The sequence below is a fragment of the Exophiala bonariae genome (genome assembly GCF_035927105.1).
Source record: "Exophiala bonariae strain CCFEE 5792 chromosome Unknown scaffold_2, whole genome shotgun sequence".
Lineage (NCBI taxonomy): Eukaryota > Fungi > Ascomycota > Eurotiomycetes > Chaetothyriales > Herpotrichiellaceae > Exophiala > Exophiala bonariae.
Window position 1 is genome coordinate 1,151,640 of NW_027042477.1, and position 26,888 is coordinate 1,178,527.

At 48.7% G+C, this 26,888-nt stretch overlaps 10 protein-coding genes across 10 annotated transcripts; 6 read left to right on the plus strand and 4 right to left on the minus strand.

Annotated features, from left to right (window-relative positions):
• Positions 1 to 1,602: 1,602 nt before the first annotated feature.
• LTR84_004935 (uncharacterized protein) lies at positions 1,603 to 2,733 on the plus strand (the record flags this gene model as incomplete). The annotated part of the gene is made up of 1 exon (XM_064848508.1): positions 1,603 to 2,733. The coding sequence occupies one exon, from the start codon at positions 1,603 to 1,605 to the stop codon at positions 2,731 to 2,733; it is 1,131 nt and encodes a 376-aa protein (XP_064711132.1).
• A 719-nt stretch (positions 2,734 to 3,452) lies between these two features.
• On the minus strand, positions 3,453 to 3,836 carry LTR84_004936 (uncharacterized protein; the record flags this gene model as incomplete). The annotated part of the gene is made up of 1 exon (XM_064848509.1): positions 3,453 to 3,836. One exon carries the CDS (start codon positions 3,834 to 3,836, stop codon positions 3,453 to 3,455), a length of 384 nt encoding a protein of 127 aa, XP_064711133.1.
• Positions 3,837 to 3,890: 54 nt separating this feature from the next.
• On the minus strand, positions 3,891 to 4,355 carry LTR84_004937 (uncharacterized protein; the record flags this gene model as incomplete). Its single annotated transcript, XM_064848510.1, has 1 exon — positions 3,891 to 4,355. The coding sequence occupies one exon, from the start codon at positions 4,353 to 4,355 to the stop codon at positions 3,891 to 3,893; it is 465 nt and encodes a 154-aa protein (XP_064711134.1).
• Positions 4,356 to 4,833: 478 nt separating this feature from the next.
• Positions 4,834 to 6,242, plus strand: LTR84_004938 (uncharacterized protein; the record flags this gene model as incomplete). Its single annotated transcript, XM_064848511.1, has 3 exons — positions 4,834 to 5,412; positions 5,463 to 5,766; positions 5,818 to 6,242. The coding sequence occupies 3 exons, from the start codon at positions 4,834 to 4,836 to the stop codon at positions 6,240 to 6,242; spliced, it is 1,308 nt and encodes a 435-aa protein (XP_064711135.1).
• Positions 6,243 to 6,296: 54 nt separating this feature from the next.
• Positions 6,297 to 8,882, minus strand: LTR84_004939 (uncharacterized protein; the record flags this gene model as incomplete). The annotated part of the gene is made up of 4 exons (XM_064848512.1): positions 6,297 to 7,784; positions 7,835 to 8,205; positions 8,257 to 8,525; positions 8,575 to 8,882. 4 exons carry the CDS (start codon positions 8,880 to 8,882, stop codon positions 6,297 to 6,299), a joined length of 2,436 nt encoding a protein of 811 aa, XP_064711136.1.
• Positions 8,883 to 10,789: 1,907 nt separating this feature from the next.
• LTR84_004940 (uncharacterized protein) lies at positions 10,790 to 11,975 on the plus strand (the record flags this gene model as incomplete). The annotated part of the gene is made up of 4 exons (XM_064848513.1): positions 10,790 to 10,942; positions 10,992 to 11,113; positions 11,169 to 11,719; positions 11,773 to 11,975. The coding sequence occupies 4 exons, from the start codon at positions 10,790 to 10,792 to the stop codon at positions 11,973 to 11,975; spliced, it is 1,029 nt and encodes a 342-aa protein (XP_064711137.1).
• A 1,151-nt stretch (positions 11,976 to 13,126) lies between these two features.
• LTR84_004941 (uncharacterized protein) lies at positions 13,127 to 14,379 on the plus strand (the record flags this gene model as incomplete). Its single annotated transcript, XM_064848514.1, has 2 exons — positions 13,127 to 13,159; positions 13,207 to 14,379. 2 exons carry the CDS (start codon positions 13,127 to 13,129, stop codon positions 14,377 to 14,379), a joined length of 1,206 nt encoding a protein of 401 aa, XP_064711138.1.
• Positions 14,380 to 15,411: 1,032 nt separating this feature from the next.
• On the minus strand, positions 15,412 to 21,515 carry LTR84_004942 (uncharacterized protein; the record flags this gene model as incomplete). The annotated part of the gene is made up of 2 exons (XM_064848515.1): positions 15,412 to 15,814; positions 15,880 to 21,515. The coding sequence occupies 2 exons, from the start codon at positions 21,513 to 21,515 to the stop codon at positions 15,412 to 15,414; spliced, it is 6,039 nt and encodes a 2,012-aa protein (XP_064711139.1).
• A 934-nt stretch (positions 21,516 to 22,449) lies between these two features.
• Positions 22,450 to 23,819, plus strand: MRP3 (Component of pyruvate dehydrogenase complex, mitochondrial; the record flags this gene model as incomplete). Its single annotated transcript, XM_064848516.1, has 2 exons — positions 22,450 to 22,647; positions 22,701 to 23,819. The coding sequence occupies 2 exons, from the start codon at positions 22,450 to 22,452 to the stop codon at positions 23,817 to 23,819; spliced, it is 1,317 nt and encodes a 438-aa protein (XP_064711140.1).
• Positions 23,820 to 24,276: 457 nt separating this feature from the next.
• On the plus strand, positions 24,277 to 25,593 carry LTR84_004944 (uncharacterized protein; the record flags this gene model as incomplete). The annotated part of the gene is made up of 3 exons (XM_064848517.1): positions 24,277 to 24,471; positions 24,526 to 24,823; positions 24,878 to 25,593. 3 exons carry the CDS (start codon positions 24,277 to 24,279, stop codon positions 25,591 to 25,593), a joined length of 1,209 nt encoding a protein of 402 aa, XP_064711141.1.
• Between the last annotated feature and the right edge of the window lie 1,295 nt (positions 25,594 to 26,888).

A 26,888-nucleotide genomic window follows, 5' to 3' on the forward strand; every position in this document is an offset into this window, starting at 1 on the left:
TGGGATCTCGGTGACAACATCGACGCGACGTCTTGACGAATATTTAGAAGACATAGCATGACAGCAGACATGCAAATCATGCATAGCGAGGAGGTTTGATGTTAGACGAACACTGTCAGAACCAAGCTTTCCATCATGGATTGGCGTACGAAGTGGCATAAAGAACGATAAGATCATGAAATCTCTTTAGCCCAGACTCCCCTGAGTAGGCGAAGTCTCGCAATGTCGGAGTAACTGCGGAGAGAGGTCGTGGGCCTGGCCCACGTGTAGGACAGAAAGACGGAGTCCTCCAACAGCAATGACCGAAGCGCAAAGGGAGCGCGTGCAATGTCCCTATTGTTCGGATGGCCCTGGGAAAGGAAAGAGGACTCATTTAAATGATCTTGGCAAAAGATGAAACTTGGTCGACTTGGGGCTGGACTGGACTTGATATGGGAAGGCGTCAGGGGTAGGAGGAGGGGGGTGGGCCAGTAGCTCGGCAACGCTCAACGCTTGAGCTTTAGGAGCAAAAGATAATCACAATTCGACCCACCACCCCTTTATCGTATCCTCCGCAAAATGTGCAGATCTAGCTAAAATTAGAGGGCTAATTCCTCGAGCCTGCACGAATGTAACTGTTTTGCCTCTGTCGTTCGCCAACAATTTGCACTCTCAAACACCGATCTCTTGCTGTGTTCAATACGAGGGACAAGCGAGAAACGTTACCATGCAGTTATCCGAGCGGCCACAGACCAGGTCCAAAGGCTAATGGTGTCTGTGCATCGGTATTGTCGCCTGGAACAAGTACTACGTATCCGTAGAAGGCGAGCTCTATCGTGTCATTCAGCTATCAGGGAGTTCTTTTTAGGGTGTGACATGCCCGATACACGTCCATCGATAACACCAAGCCACGTAGCACAGACAGACACTCGAGCTTCGAACACGTTGGGCAGCTTGGATGAACGACAGCTTGAAGGTGTTCATACCCGAGTCAACTCGACCAGCTCATACATGTCAAAATCGATTCTCCATCACCTCGCGCACCTCATTTCATTGGACTAGAGTAAAAACGCCTGATTTCCCACTTCCTCTGAGCCACACGGTCAATCTCGAGTCGCAATTTCACGATGTCGGGCCCCACCCAATCAGGAAGCCCCAGCCAGCATCCACTTAACCCACTTTAGTTTAGTCTCCCGCGCGATCCAAAGCCTTACTATCCTGCTCAACATCCACTAATCCCACCCTATTCAATACCTTGCACTTTCGCGCAACCTCGCTCGATGCTTAGGAAATTGACCCAGCACTAACTATGACGGAGGGAAACCTCCTTAGACACGGGCCGACAAGATTGTCGCTCGGTTGGCCCCAATCAGGTGAGCTTTTCGATTTCCTGCTATACTGCTAGGCGATTCCATGCGCCCGCTACAAGACTATATCCTTCCGCTCAGATCACATCATTTTCCTTCCCTTCTTCTTTCCTCGACCACTGTTCCAACTACAATCAAGCACTCGACCTTCGTGTCCCTACGTTCGTTACTTTCATTTGCAACCTGGTTCATCAAGAGTCTCCGAGAGAGCTCCAGTCATTCTTTCAGAACCAACCAATACATTCTTTTATCAATCATGATGGTCAAATCTACCTCGGCCTTGTTGGCCACCACTCTCATGGCCTCCTCCGCCATGGCCTCTACTGATGCTCCTTGGCTCGACTGGACTTCTTCCACCACTACCACCACCACCACTACCAAGAAGGTCGATCCTGCCACCAGCACCACCTACGACCCATGGCTGGACTGGACCTCGTCCACCACCACCACCACCAAGAAGGTTGTTGCCAGCACCTCCTCCACCTACGACCCATGGCTGGACTGGACTTCCTCAACCACCACCACCAAGAAGGTTGACCCTGCCACCAGCACCAGCTATGTTTGGGGCGACTGGACCAGCACATCCACTAAGCCAGTTGCTGTTGTGACCACCACAACCACTAAGCCAGTGTCTCCTGCTACCACCAGCAGCGCCGTCTGGGGAGATTGGGATGAGGTTGACCCCGCTGCTGCTACCTGCAAAGCAGTCACTGTCACCTACACTGGAGTTGGTTTCTGGGTTCCAGATCCCGCTGGCGCATGGGCCGACTGGACTTCCTCAACCACCAAGCCAGTTGCCCCTGCTACAACCACCAGCACCTGGGTTGACCCTACATGGAGCGACTGGGTTGCTTCAACCACTACCACCACCAAGAAGGTTTCCGTTAGCACCACCACCACCACTGCTTGGGTTGATCCTACGTGGAGTGACTGGGTCTCTTCCAGCACCACCCTTGTGACCACCACCAAGGGAAGCTGGGGATCTAGCTCCACCGGTGCTGCCACTACCAAGGCTTCCACCACTACTGCTGCCCCCAAGCCTGCTGCCACCTGCCCATCTGACAACGGAAAGAAGGTCCTCGCTGGTGGATCTTGCGGCTGTGAGTACACCGTCAACTGCGGCGTCAAGGCTTCCCCAGATGCCAAGTCCGTCTTCTGGGAGAAGGTTTCTGGCGGTATCGTGCCCACTCTCGGTGAATGCTTGGCTCTTTGCGACGCCAACGACAAGTGCGAGGCTACTCTCTGGGTTGATGATGCATCCAACGGTGATTACCATCACTGCTGGCAAATCAGCGGACTCGGCGCCCCTACAGGAACCGGTGTTGCTCAAATCTCATACAAGGGTACTTGCTCCGGCAAGTGCTCTGAGTCTTACAGCAAGGCATAAATTCTTTAACGGGATGAGAGTGTTCATAGCGGGTCTCTCGACAGGGATGTCAATCTTCTAGTTTTCAATTGCATAATTTTCTTCACCCAACTTGTGCCTGGAGAATGGATAGGTTTGGTGAACTCGAATTGAACATGGCTGCTGAATGTAAAATTCTTCAAAGTTCTTCATTTCTCTCAAACAGGCAAAGAAATATATGTTTACGCGGCATGAACAAAAAGGGACCAAGTGGCGTGCATCAAAAGAAGCCAGTAATTGCAGAATGAGTCCAACGAACGATCTTGATAATGTTTGTGTACAAAACCAATTCCCTTTTGAAGCTGCCTTTATTTACTTTGTATATCTCAGCTACGAGAATCCTATTCTGGTGGTAACACATTTTGAGACAAATCCTGAAGAATGTCGTACATAGCATAGAGGAAAGTCCGGTCTTCGAGTTCATGAAAAGGACGAGTTTGCCCAATTTTGCCTGCAAACATCTGCAAGAATTTAGCTGTTTTACCAAGAATCAGCTTGTGTTTCGCGCCAGGTAGGTAATTGGTGCCTAAACACTGCCCCCACTTCCAACAAGCCTGGCCCAGGGGAAGGATCTCCCGGCCCTGGAATTGCAAAGTCTACCCCCATTGTTGACCAACGGTAACAAAGCCACTCGAACCTGCTTCTTCCATGCCTCTGGGAGTTTACCCACCTCTAGGAGTTTTGGGAAAGCCACCTCCCCATCATACTCCATTCCTCATTGGAGCTGGTGTCTTATATGCTTCTGCCCAAAAACCGTCACTGTCCTCCCCCAGCCACCTCTGACTTTCATTTGCCCATTCTGGTTGCTTCCGGAAGTATAGCTCGCCTAGACTGAGTTCCACGCTCTGACCCGTCATGTCGTCGTTATCGATAAAGGTATCGAACGCCTTCAGAACAGTGCTCATGGGAGTAATATGCTCTTTCGGAAATATATCTTTGATGTGGGAAGGGCAGAGATTTGTCATGATGAATGCAGGACAAATACAATTCACAGTGATTCCTTCCTTGGCTAGAGCAGGTCCGGAAGCTCTGGTAAGACCCACGATACCATACTTTGCTGTCGTGTATAATGGATTGGTTTCCATGGAACTAACATCCTGTTAGAAGAGCTCAAGATTGCCGCCTCCGTTTGTTACTTACTAGATTCCTGCTGCCGAAGAAGTGATCACCACTTTACCTCCCTTCTTTGCGTTCTGACGAGCATAATATTTGAAAAGCCAAACACCTTGAATCACAGCATCCAGGTCCACCTGCATTGTCTTCAGGTTCAAAGGTGTCGGACGACCATTCTCATCCAACTTGATCGTTTCATTTTTCTCATAAAGACTCTGTCGATCATCTATGCCCGCATTCGCTGCGAAGAAGTCAAGTCTTCCACCTCCCCATTTGAATGCTGATGCGAACAGTGATGCCTGTTGGTCATATACGGATATGTCGACCCTCCTGAAGAGTGTATCCAGGCCAAGTTCTGAGCTTATGCGATCACCTTCTCCTTGATTGACATCTGCCATGACGACTCGATATCCACGACCAAGGAGATGTTTGGTCACCGCTAGGCCAATGCCTGAAGCGGCGCCAGTGACGATAGCAACTGGTTTTGACATCGTATGATAGATGTTGTGTGCCCACTCACGGTAAATCCTCCTTAACGAAATCTGATGCTCCTAGTAGTCGGAAACTCATATGCCATTTCGTTTCAAGTCCACGTGCCAGGATACTTGTTCTTTCTCTTCTCGGTCAATGTGGGGTCGATTGTATATCTAATGGAGAATTCCCCAAGACTGCCGAGCTTCGTGAGTCTCGCCTCCCCACATCCTCATGCTCCAATGTTCATCCCCACAACGCCTACTCAATTGGCATCCGTCATGAGACTTCTTGACCCCTACGCATTGCTTTCCAAAGCATGATTAAAGTTTACCTTCCGCGGTATGCTTGGGGGGCGAGGGGAAATCGCATATGGATCCTTTGAAAGGCTATGTCAGTTTACTGCTCTTTCCATTATAATTGATGGTAGGAATCTATTGGTAGGTGGTATATCATTCTACGTCTCTCAACCCCGACAGTCAGCGTCTCAATATCAACATGGCGGCCTCCTCAGAACCATGGGTAATCATCGTCGGAGCTGGACCTTCCGGCCTTTTACTAGGCCTACTACTGGCACGTCGAGGAATCCCCGTGCATCTCATTGATCAAACAGAGAAGCTTGACGAACAACCAAGAGCAACCCATTATGCCTCTCCGGCGATGTGGGAATTGAGACGAGCTGGTGTCACGGAGGACATTCGTGCGGCAGGATTTATTCCAAACAGAATATGTTGGCGGAAACTGGACGGAACTTATCTCGCTGGTCTGGATACCAGGGTCGTAGGAGATGATCCTGATCGAATGGTCTGCCTGCCATTAAATCAACTCGGTAGGATTCTGTATGACCACTTGACACGCAATGCGTGTGCAACTGTGTCTTGGGGTCAAAAAGTCGTATCTCTCGGCCAAGACGAAAACGCAGCTTGGGTCAATGTCGAAACGCCCATTGGCGAGAAAACTCTCCGCGCAAAATATATCGTTGGTTGTGATGGTGCAAACAGTCAGATACGCCGATCGCTGTTCGGTGACTGGGAATTCCCAGGAAAGACGTGGGATGAGCAGATAGTTGCAACGAACGTAAGTATTTCGCAATCTCAGATTGAGACTATCGCTGAATTATCACACAGACATACTACGATTTCGAAAAGTTCGGCTGGGAGGACTCGAATTTCATTATACACCCTGAACACTGGTTTATGGCTGCCAAAATCACCAAGGACGGGCTATACCGAGTGACATATGGGGAACTGGCTGGCCTCACAACCGAAGAGCTTCGTCAACGTCAACCAGAGAAATTCAGAACCATGCTGCCCGGTCACCCTGGACCAGAAGACTATAAAATCGTCAATTTCAGTCCTTATAAGATCCACCAGCGCCTAGCCCCGAGCATGAGAGTCGGGAGGTTTTGTTTAGCCGCAGATGCTGCACATTGTACGTTAATTTTTCCTTTTCCGTGTTCACAAGTCCTGTTAACCATCCTAGTGTGTAACCCTTTCGGTGGAATGGGCTTGACAGGTGGGATCGTTGATATCGGTGGCCTGTTTGACTGTCTTGTTGGTATTTACGATGGCCAGGCCGACGATACAATACTAGATAAGTACTCCGAGATTCGCCGCCAGAAGTATAACGAAATTACAAACCCCATCTCTACTCAAAACATACTGCGACTACATTCTCAAGACCCCGAAAAGGCACTGGAGAATGATCAATTCTTGCAATTGTTGAAACGAGCGGAGTCAGACGATGATTTTTCCAGAGAACTTCAGGATGGTATCAATTCGCTCAAGCACGATTTCACACAGTATTATCAAAAGGCTCCCGAACCGAATGGAGATAAGACTGCTGGGAATGTTTATCCGGCCCCTGGTCTACCTCTTCAAGCAGCTTCTGTCGGTGTCTCGGACTAGAGCAGTCTAAAGCTGGCCAGGAGCTCACACCATATATTTAGCAAGTCTTGGTCCTCATTTGATTTGTGCAACGATAGTGCCCTTTAAAGTCTTACTTGCGATTATTTCCTCCCTCCAGAGCCAGAAACAAGCGATGAAAGCCCCAGGGCCTACTAAGTAGGTTGCAGCTATGCCCACCACGATTGCTGTCGACCAGCTGATTCCGGTCATGCTTTCCCTTCTCAAGTCATGTAGCAGCAAAGCGGACCAACAAAAGGCTGCCAAAAAGACAGAAAGCTCATCGACCTGGAAGAACAGTCTCATGCCGCTGACCAAGTCCACATTCAATGGCTGCCATGATAAAGCTGCCCCCACTTGGGACCACTGTGGTACGAAGATACTGAAGAACTTGCCGGCAGCTGTCCACCGTATGAAATTGAAGCATAGGGCTGATAGTGTTGCTGCAAGCATTATGCTAGTTCGAACTGAACGTAGATCCGCACCAACATTTTGGGTTATATCCTTTTGCGTGGTATCCTGCACAACGAACTTGCGGATGACATGAAGGAGGACAGATGTAGTGATTGGGAAAGCTTGCCATACGATGTTGACCGTCAAGCGAGAATTGTGATCCGGGAGCAGGTACATCATGAAGGTCGGGACCGTCAATACTGTGAGAACAACGACAAGGGCTGTTTTCGCGACCGCCACGTTAATCATTCGCCAGTCGCGCGCGACGAAACTGTCGAGCGGACTTTGGATATAGTGCAGGGCAAACCAGACTGGGCCAATCGCACCGATTCCAAAGAACTGAAACGCAATACCAAAGACAAGCAGTAATCGGATGGCCTTGACTGTGTTCGCTCTTCTATAGCTCTCGAATATCCAGATGAGCCATATTGGAGTTAACTCGACAAGGAAATTGAAAGCTTGGAGATATTGTAGAGAATCAATGTTGAGTAACGACGGGGCGAAAACTGAGGCAAGGATATTGAAAGGTGCCCTGTTTGTTGGAAGTTCCCAGCTACTCTCGGCGAACTGGACGCTGCCGCTACTCACAGCTCGTGAGAGGTCAGACGATAGTGAGTCAGATGAGAGGATACCTGAAAGGATAATGTGCGAGAGTGCGGCAATCATCAATAGCGGGAGTGCCAGCAGTATTCTAGGTTTCGTCTTTGTGGGATATCCGTTCGAGAAATCCGGATTGAATCCCATTGTTCCCACTAGGGATTTCTGAGGGACGGGCAAAAACTTCACCATTTCGGCACCGATAAGGTCCATGCTCATAATGTTGCCGAGCCAGTCACCAAGTCTCGGTTGGATGTGTAAAGCGTAGAACTGTCCCTTTTTGGACCTCAGTGCTTCCAACCTCGTGACCATATTGGACACTCTGAACGTTCTCTTAGCTCTTACATTGCGTTTTAGATGATAGCCAGTCAAAGCTGATTCGATATCACCCAGTGTAGGTGATTCAGGAAACTTCGCAAGGTTGTAGAGTTCATTAGCAAGAGCCGCAGCACTCTCGATCGCATGATTACCTCCAGCACCGATATTGGGCGTCCACTGGTGTTGTTAGCAGAGACAAAACATCATCGCTCATGGCGCATATGTACCTTGTGTGCCGAGTCTCCCGCGCACACAAATCTTTCCCACGTCCATTTCTTGTGTAATGCCTCCTCCAGTGCAACCAACTTAAAGCTGACGCGGTTCTTCCAAAGATCAGCAAATGTGTGTGTCTCCGACAGACGAATGTGAAGGTAGCGACGAGCTAGTGTCTCAGCATCATCATCCGTGAACCTTGGGATATTGGGGTGTTTGTATCGTTTGTCCATCTTCTCGAACAGGAACCAGAATACTCGTCCGGATTTTTCATTGCTCCATAGCATGGAGTGTCCATATCCCAATATCTGGTTGAAAGTACCACCCGTAAAGCCTTTTGTCTGGGTTGATATTCCATACATTGCCCTGTATGATGAAGACATGGCTTCAATAATTAGCCAACACATCCATGATTGCAGCGAGGTAAATCACCCACCTGATCTTTCAGAGTTTGCAAGCTGCTCAAGCTCAAGACTCATGTGTCGCCACATTTCCTCCCGAACTGTACTTCGAATACCATCTGCGGCAACAACAACATCTCCACTGTAGCTAGTGCCATCTGTACAGTGCACCGTCACTCCGTCATGCGCTTGGTCGACCCGGCTGACCCTTTTGTTGAGAAGTATTTTGCTTTTATCTTGGATATATTCGTACATGGTCTGGAGGAGAAACCTTCTCTCCATCATGGTAAATGGGTAGCCAAGCCTCGGAATGAGTGAGTAGCATAATCGATCCAAGGGCTTGTATGGCTCACCTTTTGTGGATTAGAAGCGGTCCATTGTTACTCCTCTGTTTTGTCCCGTCGGGTAAGTAGGTGCAAAGATAGTCGAATGGCGCGGTCTGAGATTCAATCAGGTCATAGCAGCCCAGCTGGTCGAGTATTCGAAACCCGTTTGCATTGATAGCAATCGAAGCCCCAAGTTGTGGTGCGGGCTCGCTGTTACTTTCCAATAGTGTGTACGCAATCTGCCCACGCTCAAGAATATTTGCCAATGCGAGTCCACAGACACCTCCTCCACTGATGATAACTCGAAAGTTATGCTTGGTTTTAGTGATGGTCATCTGGTCTGAGTATGGCACTGCCAAACGAAAAATAGATGGATGAATATAAATCAGACAGGTCCAAGGTAGAGCAGAGGAGGCAAGTAATGGTTATTAACCAAACTTGAAGCATCACAGAGACACGTTGCTTAACATGAATCCTCGGTGTTGAGACGGAGAATATTTGATAAAATTTGTTGAGTGCTGGAGTTGGATTTTGACTCCCTGTCACTCACCTGCAATCGCCGTAAGGAAAGTGGGATGATGGTGGTCAAAACGTTGCATTTAGCGAAGCTGCAGCCTCGAGAGCAACATAAGCAGCCCGAGGATAGTATCCATTAGTTAGATACGAAATAGGTACTAGTAATTCGGATCAAGGCGCAACAAATGGTGGTTGGTAAGATCATCGCTAAACAAGCAGGCCTGCTGCCTAATTAATGGAAGTTCCCTGAATTGCCCCTTTCACTCCCACTGTATCCAATTAATAGTCACGGAGTCCGAGGCAACTGCTGAGCAGTCGGACAAGTCCCCCAAGTCACATCTGAACTCAAACCCGACCACAATGGATCTAATCGCAAGGCTCGATGCATAAACAAGCGTTGAATGAATGTGCAAGCCTACGCTTCATGTTATTTTCGTGACGCTAATTCCCCAGGAGACCACATCGCGGTATTACTTGAGTATGTATGGCGAACGTATGGCGGTTCTGCAAAATCCAAAAATTCTCAATCATTGATGCGTGTGCAGAGACCGTTTCAACTTACGGATACGGGGTACGATATACGATATGTTGAGATTTGGGGACAATGGGGTACCTCTCGGAGACCTGTTTAGTTAGGAAGTTAGCCAAAGGCTCGAACCCTGGACTTTAACTTGGCTCGTCTTGTTCCGGCGAGCAATACGGAATAACCCAGCCAGACTCTGCGAGTCTTGAAGCTGTTTATTCTATGTGAGGTGATAGCTGTTGCTATTCGAGTTCATCATGACGGTAGATCATTGTTCGCATATTTCATCTTCAGACATTCGGTCAGCCGTATCATCATTGTTATGTGATATCAGTCGATTGGGTACTGGCACCCCGAACGCATTTCATGGTGAGTGCCCGAGAGGTCTGCTGTAGCAAAGCATTCAGTCGGCAGGGTCGTATCATTGTTAAGGGGCAACCACACACCAATTTGAACTTCGATCTACTCGGAAGTCAGATGGAACCTTTATTGCAGAATAAAAGGAGTGTCAAATTGCGGCCCTGTGCAGTTGCTACGTTTCTTGATGGGTACATCTACACCCTCTGCCGAAAGACGCCTGCTTGCCATGCATCGTCAGTTATGGGGAAAGAAAGAGTAAGATATTGCGCCAAGATCTACTTCTGGCTACAACTTTCATCCTATGAATGTATCAATCCACAGGACATAATTATCAATATCAGACTTCGGAGCACATGGGTATGCAAGTATCATACCTGTCTACTTGAGACTTCTCTGTCACCGAGGTGATCAATACCCGCGGTTATACTAACTGGGGACAGGTTGATGATCAAGGTGCTCGGGAGGTGGCCTCGATTGGGCTTAAGCACCTTCAGCCTCGCAATTTGGCCATTGCAAAGTGCATAAATTATGTAAGTGTTTTGTGCCAAGCTTGCATAAGGTTAAGGCCATCTTCTCTGCTTTGTAGGATTCATTCACACGATCAACAGCCTTGCAATAGACAGCAAAAGATTGAGAACCGACAACTGACAAATTCGTCCTTAACATTCGAGAACGCTGCCTTTGTAAGCATATGGTCGAACTCAGGATGCGACAGATATATAAATCAACATGGACCGAACTCAGCAATTTCATGTTCAATACCTCAAGAACACGTCCATCAATAACCTGATTGCCACACCTAGCATTCGACACAGGCAGTAGTCCAAGTCTTCACCAATAAACATGAGCACTCAATTTGTCAACCAGGCCGCGTGGCAGACTGGAGCAAATGTGAAGCCTCTGAGTGTTGGCCCAGGTCCAGACCAAAATAATCCGGCCTCCGATGAAGTGATCATCAAAGTCGAATACGTTGCCATCAACCCATCTGAGTGGAAGGTAGGTCCACACCAAGAGTAGCATAATATGCGAAGCTAATTTATCATAGTTCCAAGACTTCAACTATATTCCAGTGCAATTCCCACATGTCCTTGGGAGTGACGTCGCTGGGACGATTGTCAAGATTGGGGATGGGGTAACTCGCTTGAAAGAGGGCGACCGAGTTATTGGGTTGGTTGATCGCTTTCATTTTCACCCTCCCTAGTAGCTAAATTATGCTTCTTAGCCATTGTCTCGGCTTGTCGTTCGGCGGAGCAAAGCATGGTGGCTTCCAGCATTATACAACCTGCCGCGAGGTCGTCGTTGCAAAAGTTCCCGACAGCATACCCCTTTCGCACGCAGTGGTTCTGCCTCTTGGTCTCTCCACCTCCATTGTGGGCCTATTCGAGATTCTCAAGCTCGACCTGCCCACTCTTGGTGGCGAGAAGAAGGCCAGGACAGTCGTGATCTGGGGAGGCAGCTCTTCGATGGGCAGTACTGCAATCCAACTGGCTGTTGCTGCAGGATACGACGTCGTGTCCACTGCCAGTCCACGTAACTCTGGATATGTCAAGGCACTAGGTGCCCAAGACACCTTCGACCACACTGACTCCGAAGTCGTCAGCAATATCCTCAAGAAATTGGACGGTCGCACAGTAGCAGGTGTCTACGACTGTATCGGCGAGGAAGCCACAACCAAAGCATGCGCAGCCATCTTATCACAAGTGGGTGGTGGAAGTCTCGCAACTGTTTTGTGGCCACCGAGTGATCTCCCTGCTAACGTGCAGGCTTCAATGGGTGGGTAACCATTTCTCAATTTACCAACGACAATCACTGACTTCCGTGGACAGTATTCGCTACCAATCCTGGCTTGGTTGCTGACCACCCCGGGGTGAAAGTATGGCGCGACTTTGTTGAGTCAGCTTTGGAAACAGGCAAACTCCTCCCAAAGCCAGAGCCTAAGGTCTTGACTGGTGGTCTTGCAGTTGTTCAGGATGCCCTCGATCTTCAGAAGAAGGGTGTTTCGGCCCAAAAGGTCGTCGTGCAACTATAGCTTTTGGCTGCATAGGTAGTGTGCTTACTTGACATCATCATGTAGGTGCCAAACAGAACGGATGATGGATTTGTTTTAGCTGTTGGAAACCCTATCTGTTTCTCGCTGGGTTAACGTTGATACCAAATTAGATAGCATATTTATCTCGTATGCCTTGCGTCCTTGCTCAAAAAATACTAAATGAGGATTTATACGCTTTGTGTGATGATGAAACTGATCAGAAAATCCCTGCCACCAAGCCAGGTCTTAATGAGCATGGGGCAGAAGTGGATGAATCTCTGTCAAAGTGTGCCTTGCGTTCGATTCAATGATCTATATCTCCAATTTTCCAAATGACCTTCAAGGATAAGGAAGTTTAATGCTATGGAATTATTATAGTCGCCTCTAATGTTTGAGTTGCCATAGACGGCGAGCCATGTGCAGTCCAAGTAAAACTTTACTGTTCCGGTCTGAGCAAGAATATAACAAATGGCGTAGTAATTTTCTATAGTTTTGTTAGCTAGCTTCTATATATACAATACCACGTATTTTTAGATAAAGTTACTCCACATAGTATCACTAGAGTATAAAGGATAATCTCGATATATGTAAAAGAATATAGATAGATTAATCCTAAAGAACTTAAGAGCCTAAAGTACGAGAATTTAGGTGAGTGCGTTCGCGATTCAGAAATCGACTTATCTTTACAAAATATTGTAATTTCCGCCGTTCGACATAGGCATTTATTTCGTGGATGGGCAGCCACCATTTACATCTGGCGTTATTCGTGCTTCGACCCAACAGTACCACAAATTCTCTTAGACCACGAATGATGGCCTAAGTACTAGTACTATGAACTGACTTGCACCCAGTAGCCGCCTCTGTAGGAAGGAAATCGTAGGTATTGCTTTCCTGACATCCGCCAAGCCAAGGCAAGGCAGGCATTCACAACTCTCTGAGTCACAGGGCGTCGTAAAGGGCGGGTGTGGCTCGCCTAAGTTAAGTAAGAAATGCCATCTCACTTGAAAAAAGATTTCTTGCACGAGTCTGATCCAACTCATTTGAACAGGACTCTTGCTGAACGAAAAATGATAAGTATCTCATCGCTTGGTACACCACGGTCTTGACTACTTAGTACATCTACGAGCACCAGCGACACCGAAAGATTGACAATGGGGAAGCTCGCTCATTTTGAACTCGCAGACGTTTGTATTCTGCCTCACCCCGCACCCCCCGAACTAACATTCTGAAGTGGGTTGAAAGCCAAAGTCCAAAGGCGTCTCTTGCTCTAGCAGGAAGTGCAACCCCTGGATTATCTATCAGCGACCTCATCTCACTCTCGAGCGATGCAGACGCCACCAAAGATGCCCTCAGCATCGCCAACCTACAGTTGACGCTAGGATCTGACGTAGGAAGCCCGGCTCTTCGCAGTGCGATAGCAGCGCTTTATCAGGGTGATGGGCAGGAAATCACACATGAAAATGTCATCACTGCCAATGGCACTACCGGAGCCAATTTGAATGTGCTTTACAGCCTCCTCCACGCATACGACCATGTCATATGTGCGTATCCGATATACACCCAGCTACTCAATCTTCCGCGAGCCCAGGGATGCGAAGTCTCACTCTGGCGGCTCAAAAAGGATGACCAATGGTCGTTGAGCATCAAAGACCTGGAAGGCCTGATCAAGTCAAACACCAAAGCTCTGATCATCAATAGTCCCAATAACCCAACAGGCTCGCATCTGGACAGGCAGAAGCAGTTGGAAATTCTGGATGTTGCCAGTCGCCACAACATCATTGTCGTTGCAGACGAAATATTCCGGCCACTGTTTCATGGGCTTCCAGGCCAGGACACACCTCCACCAGCACCATCTTTTGTTAAACACGACTACAAGAGAGTGGTTGTGACCGGGTCGCTAAGCAAAGCCTGGGGCTTGACAGGAGCAAGAATGGGATGGATTGTTTCCCGCGATCAGTCCCTCCTTCGCGAATTCACCAACACACGCATGTATACGTCCGAAGCACCTGGCACGATCGACGAGGTCATCGCCACCGAAGCATTGAGCGATAGATGCAGACCGAGCATTATTCAACGCCACCTCAGCTACGCCAAAGAAAATCTCGCCTCACTCGATGCATTCGTGGCGAAGAACAAGGACCGTTGCCAATGGACAAGACCAACGGCCGGAGCCACAGCGTTCGTGCAGTTCTTGTCCAGCACTGGTGACCCTGCGGACGATGTCGAGTTCTGTAATGCCCTGCTAGACACGAAAGGTGTTCTACTCAGCCCCGGGAGTCTTTGCTTCGCGGATAAGGGAGATATGGGGTTCAAAGGCTTTGTGCGTGTTCATTTCACTGTGCCTCCGGCAAAGATGAAGGAGAGTTTGGAAAAGATTGATGACTTTCTCAAGTCGACTCGTTGAGAGGTAGTAGTATAAAAGCAGAGGGTACTTGACTTCGTATATAGATAGGACTTCGGGTTATCGCTCATCTCTGTAAGTACTTAGCACCACTGTGTAAGTATATTCTCCAATCAAGTACTAAGTACTTACTAACTTAGCCTACTAGGTACTTAGTAATAGACCGGATTGAGTGCCCATGCTTGTAAAGCCTAGAAGCTGGGACGGTCATATGCGATTCAAGCCATGGTTTCGCGATTTTATCACAAGGCAGTAAAAAGGCCTTGAGCACTTAGTACTTACTAAGTACTACTTGAGAATCTGGAGCCTCAATTTCAGGATACTAAGTACTCCAAGTTGTTCAGGCAGACCCGTCACGCGCTGGGAAGACTCTGAAAACGCTTGCTTTGAGAGACGTCGAAGAGCCCTAGGGCTACTTCGTGTTAAACGTCAAAATATTAGGACTACAGAGTCCTCAATAAGTACTTTTTACTTTTTACTTGTTACTTATTAAGTACTAAGTATTTAGCAGGTACAGCGTAGAGTCTACAGATATCTCCAGGGAAAATACGCTAGTACACTTTAGGGGGGATATAGTGGTGCCTTCCCTTCGAGACACTGACGTCAATATATGCTTCAATTAAGTGATAGACGAAGAAGGAAGTTCCAACAGTAAAGTAAGAACGACCATACTTAATACTAAGTACTTCTTGTCTAGCACTCAGGTTATTCTTAGAGATACTTAAGTACCTAGGTAAGTAGTACTAATTAGTATTATTTCGATACTAAGTACTGAGACTTTCTAATACCGAACGAATGTTTATCGCACCGACTTAAAGGTCAGTAAGTAATAAGTACTTAATACTGAGAAGCTTTTCTGTTTTCAAAATTGAGCATGCCGGATATATATCTAGATCTAGTACTTATAGTACTTAGTATCTACAGTTATGCCGAAGGCTCATGGTCTTCTTTTTTGACAATCAGTCTCCACTAGCTCTTGTGAGGATTTGGTGAATCAATACTAGCTAGTTCAAGTACTACTTAAAATCTCGAGGTCTAAGAAGTGCCAGTCCTACTGACGCGACTTCCCCTTCGACTTCTCGCGGACGAAGACCTTACCTCATGGCCTCCACCAACACTCCCATTCCTGGTCGATCCAACGCTGTTCTCCCTCCCTCTAGAAGCGGATGCAGTATATTCGGGCATTCCGAATTTCAGCTCGCCAACACGTCGAAACATCCCCCAAAGCGCAGTGCGAAGGTCAGGCGTGCTGAATTCCTTCTCCAAGAGTCCGACTGCTAGGGGATAGAAAGTCTCGATGTGCTTTTCGAAGCTCTGCTGCGGGAAATTCGTGTAACCTTCAAGGACGTCAATGACGACTGGGCGCCAGGCTACGATGTTTCGTTGTTGAGTCTCTTCCTCGAGCAAGATGAATGAGCGAATTATGTCAGCACAGAGTCTATTGATCAAGTTAGCTAATGATCAATTGATTGAGGTCACTCACAGCAAAGGGGGAAGACTTACGGTATCAATGCACCTTCGGTTTGATCTCTGCTTGATCTTCGCTCTTCACCTTCGTCGTGGTACATTCTGAGCAGTATGCTCACATATGTGTTAGCGGACCCAGACTCTTGTTTCAAAAGATTGGGTGGCTGACGCATGAAGCCCTGCCTCCACAATGCCATTCTGAGATCTTTGTCCCCATTAAACTTCTTCGCAAATTGATATGATTTTTTTAAAAGTGACATGAGCCGAAGAAGTTCGGCTGAGGGGATTTGTGCATAAACCGAGTCGTTGGAGAATAGTTCGGCTACCGTTTCAATCATCAGAAGTTGCAGGACGCAATTGGTGATGATTTTGTTGAAAAATCTGCGGCGTGCAGCTGTGACTACGGGAACAGGAGTCTGCAAATCGGCGTGCGGGCGGTAATCTTCAAGCTCTTGTGTCGACTGAGATTGAGGAATATCCGCAATTGGCACATCGCCTTTGTGCTCGAGTGCAGGATCAGGAGTAGGAAACGAATCTGGTGCACCGTTCGTTGTTGGAGTTTCGACTATCGTAGTCCCCGAGATTGACAAGCCATCTACGGCGTCAGTAGATGGTGTGGGTCGAGCATCTGACATGGTGGCAGCGGCAGAAAACAATTCATATGCAGTGGTGCGATTGAAGAGTTCGACAAAAGCCGTGACAATTCGTGCCCAGTGCTCTGGTTTGAACTTGGTGACATTTTGGAGAATGAGTTGTTGTAAACAATTGCTACCGATGCGAGCAATCGTGTCGTTCTCTTGACAGATACAAAGAGTGAGAAGGTCCAAAAATCGATCCAACATATGCTCTAGAGAAGCAAAGTAATGGGTGAAGAGTGTGATCATATTCCTAAGGGCTTGAATCATAGTCGTCGATAACCACACCGACAGCTCTTCATGATTGGGAGCTTTTGACATTTCTGATTTTGATTGGAGAACAACAAATATCGGGTAGAGGAGCTGACGCCATAAGACATCCCAGAATTCGATAGGGAAATCACCACCATACTTGACCAATGTCTCAAAAAGATATGTTAGTGCTCGTGAACGAACTTCCAAGTCTTCACCAGTCATCAAAACATCTTGGTACGCGATGAGTACAGGATACCAAAACTGCTCTTCTTCAGTCTGAGAAGTGGGCTGTTTCACTCCAGCCACCACGCGCGACCCCTCCAGTTCCGCCACTTTGACATGACGTTTTGAAAGCGGACACTCAGGTGTTTTGAGCATTTTTGGCACAGTTGACTTGAGTAGCTCAATGGCCTGCAATGACTTCTTCTGAAACTTGAGGTTTTTGGAGAATTCTGTTAGGCAGACGATGAGGTCGGGGAACGAGCCTTGCGAAATGACAACGCCAAATCGTGTATTGTAAATCTGTGTCGTATAATCGAAAGCGATGTTGACGACTGCTTCGTACTGTTCTCTGGCAGCAATCGAGAAAACTCCAAACATTGTTTTCCAACCCGATCTGATGTTGTCGCCACGAGCTTGAATCATCTGAATCAGGCATCGTAAAACCATATCTTTCACAGTGACGACAGTTGTGTTGGACATGACATGCTCAAAGGGTTTCAAGAAATCCTTTTGAAATTTGAAACCTGGCAGCTCTTCGATTTCCATAAATCTCATAGACAACTGACGAAGGGAGTCAAGCGCGAAGAAGACAACAGTCGTGTTGTTATGGCAGCCAACTTGATTGAAATGCTCGCCAAGGACTTCCCAGATGCGAGTCCACTCTATCCTGACCCTGGTCATATTGTAGTAGCTTATTTCAACCAATTTCTGTAAGCTGTATGTTCGCGGCGATTCACTGTTGCCTGACGACTGAATCTCTTGCCAGCTAACGTCACTCAGAGCACGAACAAAGTCGATTATCGCCTCAGAGGACAGTTTCGCAGTGTTTGTGAAAATTCGGTCTACACCACGAACCATATCGGTAGATTTTGTCTCATCTGCGACCTCCGGTCGAAAGCTATGTGCTGATCTGGGTCGTGGACGTCTCGGTGCTTGCATAGACTTGCGGCTTCCTCTGCTATCTCGTGGGTTGGATGGTAAAGGGATGTTTGCTCGTGAGACATCTGGGATTGCGCCTTCATCGATCCCGGTAGACAATAGCTGAAGTCTGTCAAGCTGACTGATACACATCAGAACTTCTCGCCAAGCGCCCTTCAACAAGTCACCCTCACTGAGAGCGACTTCGATGAGTACTTTCAAAGCCTCGATATTTTTCGCCATCATCTCCTTGAGATTGTTGAGATTGGTGGATTTAGCGAGGGCCGTAACAAAGGCTACTCTAGGAGTCTCTAGATCAAATCGACAAGCGATTCTGATGGCTAGTTTGAGACCATCTAGGCACTGTCTGATAAGATCGAGATTCTGTGCATCTTGCATCTGGCTTGAGAATCCCGACAAGAACGACATCCAAGAGACGTTGAACATTGGACCCACATGTTTGGTAGAAGTAGCGGGTATGAACCGAGAGAGTGCTTCTCGCACAGCTGATCGTTTCTGTGCACGAATAAGACTCCGGTAGAGCTGCTCAGTTTTGTTTGCCATCTCTTCCGAAGCTTGAGCGTACTTCTCTTTCTGTAGATCTCGACCGACGTTTGCCAGAGCCTGCCCGGCTCGAGACGCCAGGCCTGCAGAAGGAGCAGCGGCAGCGATTCCCAGCTCAGCCGCATGTTCACGCTCAGACGTCAAAACAATTTCATTGCTTTGGATTTCGTCATAGATTGTGGCGAGATACTCCTGAGGCAAATCTTGACCATCGTTGATACCTCGGTTGTTTTTGATAAAGTCCTCGAGAGTCATGCGTCTACCCTTCATTTTAGTGCTGTGTTGATCAGTGTTTAGGAGGATGACTGAGTAAGCAAGTATATATGCTGTGTCGGCATTTGCGAATGCATTAGGATTACCAGAAAGATATCGCTCAGCAAATTTAAGCATAAATCTGTCGATCTTTTGTGCCTCACCTGGTAATCTGAAGCTTTGCAAGAATTGTCTGAGAGAGTCGACAAATCTCCTTTTGCTGAATTCCATCAGATCAACGAATGCGTGCATTGTTGCCACATTCTGTTCATCACCTTCTCCAAGGTATTCTCCGAGCATTGTTTTGTCAAGTCTATCATTTCCGAGGAGAAATTTGGCAATATCTTGAGGGCTGTCACTGCGGATGAACCCATCGGCCAACAGCTGCTTTATTCCTCGTTTAGCTTTGAAGTTGAACTGTCTGATTCCATTATTCAACGCTGACTTTCGCATCCGCACTCTCTCGATCTCATTGGGATCGTCTTCTGCCACTGGAGTTGAGATACCAGATTCGCTGCCAAACACACCCACTCGAGGAGAGGGGGGAGGTCTCTCACTGGTGTCGAGAGATTCTCTCGAATCTTCAAAGGAACCCCGCGATGTTGGATAGCGAGAGCCATTTAGATTGTCCTGACCACTTTGGGTGGACCAGTTATCAAGAGAGTTAAGGATCTCCACCAAGCATCGTAGTGATTGTTGTTTGAGGACATATTCCACCGGTACCGATGATGGTGGAGCTGGTGGGTGACTGAGGGCTGTTGTAGAGAGGCCTGGAAGAAGAGACCCTCGACTGTGCCAATCTGATGAAGGGGTGGATGGTTTGGCTTGCTGTTCTTGGAACTGGTGTTGCTGTACAGGAGTGACAACGACTGGGGTGCTACAAATTCGTGACAAGTGTTCAATGATCTCTTGATACATGTTGTCCAGGGCGGTACGATCGCAATCATAGTTCAGATAAATCTCGACTAGAGCACGTGGATCGGCCGATAGCCTTTCCAACACGTTCATGAATTTTTCTTTTTGGAAAAGTGGTGCACTTCGTTTCTCCAGCACTGCGAGGTAGACTTCTTTGAGGAATACTTCGATTTCCTTCTTCAACAAGACCCGCAAATGCTTCAATGACAGCCAAAAGATCTCACAGCAGACCTCGAACACACGAGGAACGGAGCTTGAAGCGTTGCGAGACAAACTCAAACAGAGATGAGGTTTGGCAACCTGCAAGAACGGAGTATTTTCCTCATTGTTTCCACTCTTGATTGTCGAGAAGGATGAGGTAAAGACCGGGGTATAATTGTTGATGACATGGTAGATTAGATGGAGAGACAGGAGCTTAGATCGCATATTTTGTGACCTGAGATCTTGTTGCTGGTCATGCGTCAGGATCTTTTGGCTTAGCTTGCACAGCGATCGAAAGACAAGAAAGGCATCTTTTATGTAAATGTCGTCCTCGTCCTCAGAGGAGAGGTCTGCATCGTCGCGGTCTTGCTGCAGGCTTGTGCGAGACACCGGCCCAGAACTCGATCGAGTGTTTTGGCGATCTCTCCTGGCGCGCGTCACAGTGGTAGGGGCGCTATCAGCGACCAGTGCGTCATCGAGATTCTTATTTTGTTCGAAGCTTTGCAGGGTCAACTTTTCTTGGACTTTGTTGGTACCATCTCCTGGTTGAGGAGGAGTCTCTTGATCGGGTGTGTCAACCTGGCCGTTAAGATCACCGGGCTCGAAAATTGAGGCATCTCCAGACAGAGCCTCGTCTGATTTGGTCTCATGCTGCTCTCTTGCACGCGCGTCTTTCACATCTAAGCGTGTTCTGACACGAGAGAATACTGTTGCAACCATCTGCAAGAGCGAACCCTGGGCGACCTGTTGATTTTGACTCGACTTTGAGTAGATGAAGATGTTGTAAACCTGTCTCACGGCCTTGAGCAGACCAGCACCATGTACAACAATCTTGTCATCCAGAATGGCCGCGAGGAGTGATTTAATGATCTGTTGTTGAATCTCTACCGCTGTAGCCTCATTTTCGAAACAATCACAAATAGCCTCAATCGCCCGCTCAATCAATGGTGGGGTATCAGTGCCATCCGGCTGACTTTCGGCCACTGCTGGAAAGGCAAAGTAGGAATAGCTGATGAGTTTCCCAATACAGTCGAGAGCAGTGACCTGCATCTGTACATTGAAAGACTTTGTCGCCATCTGTAAAGGCCGGAAGAGGATTTCCGGGTTGACAGCATGTTCCGAGTTCTTTATATTGGCGAGAGCGGCTTGTACGGCTTCTGTGAACTCCTTATTCCTTTTGACTTCTTTAGAGGCTCCAATTGTCTCCAGTGCGTTGATGACAAAGACTGTTGAGGTGACGGGTAAGGGGCGAGAGACTGTTGTCGACCTTGAGTCAGATCTCTGCGGATGGGATGCTGGAGTGACATCTGGAGTCGCGACATGTCCATCCCGCTGCTGGACAGAGGATGCGGTCTCACTTTCCAGCTCTTCCTGCGACCCCTGTTCTGATTCACGCGCATGAGGATCGACTTGTGCGGGTTGTGCTTGTTCCGGTTGAGAGTCTGATTCTCCACTTGAGTCCGCAAGGGAGCCTTCTGTGTCGGACTTTCCGTCTTCGGAGGCGACGTTGTCCTCCTCTTCGTCTTCTGCAGCATCGGCATCCTCGACAGTGATCGTCACCCCGTGGTTTGGAATGCCTCCATTTTCCAAATGACCATTGGAACCGTGGGGGTAGTCAGACTGGTCAACCGCATCGCCCGATGTATTCCCTGAACGCTGTTGGTCGTCCGAGGAAGGAGTTCTGGGTGCCTCAGTTGGGACGCCAGACATTTGGCCGGCGGAAGAAGGCAAGGTCCAGGGGGGGATATTAGGAGGGACGTTCAAACGAGACAGAGAGACGGGTGACTTCGCGCATTGCCAATTATAAATCCCTGGACATATCTAGGCACGAGGAACTGAACTGTACAGATGTATATCACGGGTTGACGGGTCCCTTTCTGCGGAGAACAATGAATCTGGCATAAGTGATTTCTGTGAGCGGAGTGTAAAGGCCAGGAGGTGCAATACGGTGGATCAACCCAGCCCAAGTGTATATCACGTGCGTCGGGGAGCTTGACCTCGATTGTCAAGCCAGTGAGAATTTAATTATGGGACGTTGAGGAACTGGCAGTAGTGAATCTTGGGGGTGAGCTCCCACTGCAACCGCAAGTCCAAGCTACGAATCCACTTCGGCGCCCGGCCCTCTACAAGTTACGACTCAACCACTTTTCCTTAGCCAGACACCAGCACCAATACCAACAACTTGCACCTAGGGTAGACTGTGCCAGCTCTTGCTGTCACTGCCTTTGTACATTTATTGGGCCTTTTTGTGTCCTTCGTTGTCGCTCATTTCCACCCTTCTCACTTTCTTCTCCTGCGGCATCCTTTTCCCTCCATTCTCCCCCCGTTCCTAGGGTTCTGGCTTGTGTCATGGCTACCTCAACCATCCTCGCCCGCTCTGGGTCACGACTCCTTCTTCAGTCCTCACCAAGCTCTAGACTCAGTCGGAGTGCCCTGCAGAGACTACCAAGTGCCGTAACGTACGCAGTCTTGCTCAAAATATCTAGCTCCACTGGCTAATCTTGTCAACAGTTACCAGAACCTCCCCTGCCTCTCCATGCTAGGTCGCTACTATGCCTCTAAATGTACGAATACTCCAAGAATGTTGCTCCTGTATCCCTACTGATAGCATCAAATAGCATTCCCTCCTCACACCATCATTAGCATGCCCGCCCTGTCACCCACCATGACCGCGGGAAATATCGGCGTCTGGCAGAAGAACCCTGGTGATACCTTGGCTCCTGGTGATGTCTTGGTGGAGATTGAAACAGACAAAGCTCAGATGGACTTTGAGTTCCAAGAGGAGGGTGTCTTGGCCAAAATTCTAAAGGACTCGGGAGAGAAAGATGTTGCAGTTGGAAACGTAAGACTTGCTCCAAGCTCGACCTGCTATCACAACTACTGATCGGTATTTAGCCAATTGCCGTACTGGTTGAAGAAGGCACAGACGTGTCCGAATTCGAGTCCTTTACAGTCGAGGATGCGGGAGGCGAGAAGTCCTCGCCGAAAGAGGCTCCCAAAGAAGAGGCCTCAGAAGCTACGGAAACACCGGACTCAGGCTCAGGAACTGCCCCTCCCAGTGGCAAAGAATCCTCCGCGCCGGTAGCAGAAGAATCTGATTCAACAGGTGACAAATTGCAGCCGGCTCTCGACCGAGAACCCAAGATCAGCCCTGCGGCGAAAAAGGCTGCTTTGGACAAGGGTGTCTCCATCAAGTCAATCAAGGGAACCGGTCCCGGAGGTCGCATCACTGTAGAAGATGTAGAGAAGTCCTCACCGGCTGCAGGTGGCTCCCCAGTTGCCGCCGCCGGCGCTGCTGGTCTGACGTACGAGGATATCCCGGCCACATCGATGAGAAAGACTATCGCCAGCAGACTCCAACAGTCCATGAACCAGAACCCTCACTACTTTGTATCCACTACTTTGTCTGTCACCAAACTGCTGAAACTACGAGAGGCACTCAACGCCAGCTCCGAGGGCAAATACAAGTTGTCCGTCAACGATTTCTTGATCAAGGCCGTGGCCGTTGCAAGCAAGAAGGTTCCCACAGTCAATTCCAGCTGGAGGGAATCAGGAGGCCAGACAGTCATCCGTCAACACAACGTTGTGGACGTTAGCGTGGCCGTGGCCACACCTGTCGGCCTGATGACCCCTATTGTCAAGAATGCCGACACGATTGGTCTCTCCACGATCTCAGCATCTGTCAAGGAACTCGGAAAACGAGCTCGGGATGGCAAACTGAAGCCTGAAGAGTACCAGGGCGGTACTATCACCATCAGCAATATGGGAATGAACGCTGCAGTAGAGCGATTCACAGCCGTGATCAACCCACCTCAAGCGGCCATCCTAGCCGTGGGCACGACACGTAAAGTAGCAATCCCGGTGGAAACCGAGGAAGGAACTGTTACGGAGTGGGATGACCAGATCATTGTAACTGGCAGCTTCGACCACAAGGTTGTGGATGGAGCCGTGGGCGGTGAATGGATCCGAGAGCTGAAGAAGGTGGTTGAGAATCCTTTGGAAATGTTGCTGTGAAGTTCTGCATGGCTTTAGTTGGGTTTAGCGAGGCTGGTGGCAGGAAGGGGCATATGTAAAATATTTCTTCCTTCTGGGTCAAAAAGTAGTCCCTCAGTGCACCGCGTTCGTGGAAATGCAATAATCCTTCTGTATAGCTCGCAATTGTGGTAGGGTCATTCCTTCCTGGTCCAACCGGCAGCTCCATCATTCTCAAGCCTTCACTGTTCATCGCGTCAGTCTCGGTCCCCAACAAAAAATAATATCTAGACGAGCAAGGCTGGCCAATCGGGAGACAGAGGACGCCAAGTCCAGAAAGTTTTCCGATGCGGCGAAACGTCCAAGTTGAAGGCGCAGGCATCGGGCTTTACGAGAAGTATTCTCACGGCCGAGTTTCCCTCAGATCTATCTGTCTAACAAAGATTGATTCATCTGCATACAATCTCCCAAGGATCAACAGGGTGCATGTAGCCCTGCCATGAGCTTAAGCTCTCGATTGTCCAGTTTGTTCTTCCAAGACGCCTCGACCGAGAACAACCAACAACATGGCTATGTTCACTCGGAACTCGATATTGACCTCAACGGCGCACGACAGAATAGAGAATCTCGAACTATGCAAGGCGTGGCGGAGGAGGAAGTCGATATCGAATTGAGAAGGCCTCCCTACTATCAAGTGAGTGCATTTGGCATTATGGCGTGAAAGCGTTGGTTGCTGACCGGTGTCTAGTGTATGCTCGCTGGTGGGATTGGAGGCACCACGGGAGACATCCTCATGCACTCGTTGGACACGGTCAAGACCAGACAGCAAGGAGACCCCCATTTTCCACCCAAGTACTCATCTCTATCGGATTCATACGTGAAGATTTTCCGGCAAGAAGGGATCAGACGAGGACTTTATGGTGGCTTCACCGCGGCGATGCTTGGATCCTTTCCGGGCACCGTGGCTTTCTTTGGATGTTATGAATATTGCAAGCGCTATCTATTAGACGAGGGAGTCAATCCGTCTGCTGCATTTTTGGCGAGTGGTAAGGCCTTCTCAGCAGATGCCACATTCGCATGAACTAACACAATATCACTAGGCTTTTTGGCTGATCTAGCAGCCTCGATCATATATGTCCCTTCGGAGGTGATGAAAACTCGACTACAACTACAAGGTCGATACAATAATCCATTTTTCAATTCTGGCTATAACTACAAATCTACATGGGATGCAGCCAAAACGATTGCAAGAACAGAAGGATTTGGGGCTTTGTATTCTGGATACAAAGCTACTATTGTTCGGGACCTGCCCTTTTCGGCCTTGCAGTTTGCACTCTATGAACAAGAGCGGAGGTTTGCGCAGTCGTGGGCGGGACATCCTGATATTGGGCTCGGTCTGGAGGTCTTGACCGCGGTCTCTGCGGGTGGGATTGCGGGAGTAGCAACCTGTCCCCTGGATGTGGTCAAGACTCGAACGCAGACTCAAATTACACCCGACAATCACGCCACAAATAGCCAGGCAGCACATATGGAGAAGGTCGCGAAGAGTCACAAAACTATAGTCCACAAGCAAACGCGCCTATTGCACTCTGGACCGCGAACAGTACCGAGGACGACGCCAACCTTGGACACGTCGTCTGTCTTGACTGGACTTAAACTCATCTATCGGACGGAGGGAGTGCCTGGACTGTTTCGGGGAGTTGGACCTCGATTTGTGTGGACAAGCGTTCAGAGTGGAACGATGCTGGTGCTGTACCAATATTTGTTGAAAGAGATGGAGCGATATTCGTCCAAAGAAGGCCCGGAAGCAATATGAGCGGAATAACACTTGTACCGACCATGTACAAAGTAGAAGCTGGCAATTGGCGACTGGCGGAAAGCAGGCATTTTTATGGAGGCGTTGAGCAATGCATGATGACCACAGCTTGGTCAGGATACCCCTGGGAATAGAATCTGCGGCGACAGCTTTCAACGGCGGGCGATCAGAATGGGATGGGTGGAGATAGAGATTGTACCACTAGTATATACAACAATCAATCACCTCTGTCATACTGGTAGGGCTATCCACTGCAGATATTTCTGATTGTCGTCGCACAGTGTGTGAAAGTATCTGGCTAGTCGGTAGTGGTCTACGCTGTCCTTGGACATCCCTGTTGAACAGCACGTTTCAAAAGGTCGCACGAGACTCGAGAGATTGTGATCAAGCATCAAAACTCACGTGAATGGCGTCGGGACTTGTGTAGTCGGACTGGGGAAGGCGAGAAGGGATCAGGGGTAAGGCGTTTTGGAGGCTCTCGTTGGCTTCTACGAGAGTGACAGGCTTGCTTGAAGGGGAGTTAAGGGACGGGAGGCTGGCCCTAAGCACGGTTCCGGGCTAGTGGCAGGCCAAACCTCCGGGCGGCCACTGGCAGTCTGCTCAGTCTGCTCCCCAAGTGCCTCCAGGTCCCACGCCTAAAAGCACCGCCCAATGGGCCCATGATGCTGATCCCCAATCAAGATTCCTTCCTCGTCGCCAGAATAGGACTTGGCGCGTCCCCTTTTTTGCAGAAAGTGAACATTGTGGCAGCAGTCAGTTCGAGCAGGAACGAGATCTTTACTGGCACTTTGGGACACCGGATTCAGTTAACATCCTGGACTGCATTTCTGCTGTCCTCCTTCAAGTCCATCACGTTCAAACTTTGAGCGCATCTACTTTTGTTCTTTACATTCGCTTGTTGACCTTCTACCACTGAACGGTGCACCTGGTGATATTACAACTCTTCTGTAACTCTATCATTCACACCACTCGGGCCCTCGACCCTGCAGTAAGTCCCACTTCCACTCTGGCCCCGTCGTGTCCTGCCATTCTGGTAAAAAGACATTTTGTCGCAGGCAGTCACCACTCTGCTCACTTTTCCTCGACTCAATTTCTGCATCCTCGATTCATTGCAGTCACCTCTGTCGCGCACCTGCTGACCCTCCTCAATCGCAGTTACCCTTCACCACCGCCCGAACCTTCAGTGCTTCTTGCACTCGTAATCTCTGACGAAATGGGTGAGCCCTGACCTCCCGTTCTTTGATTCCTCTCTCCCATCAATTTTCTTTGTCAAATCGACTACATCTGTCGGTCTA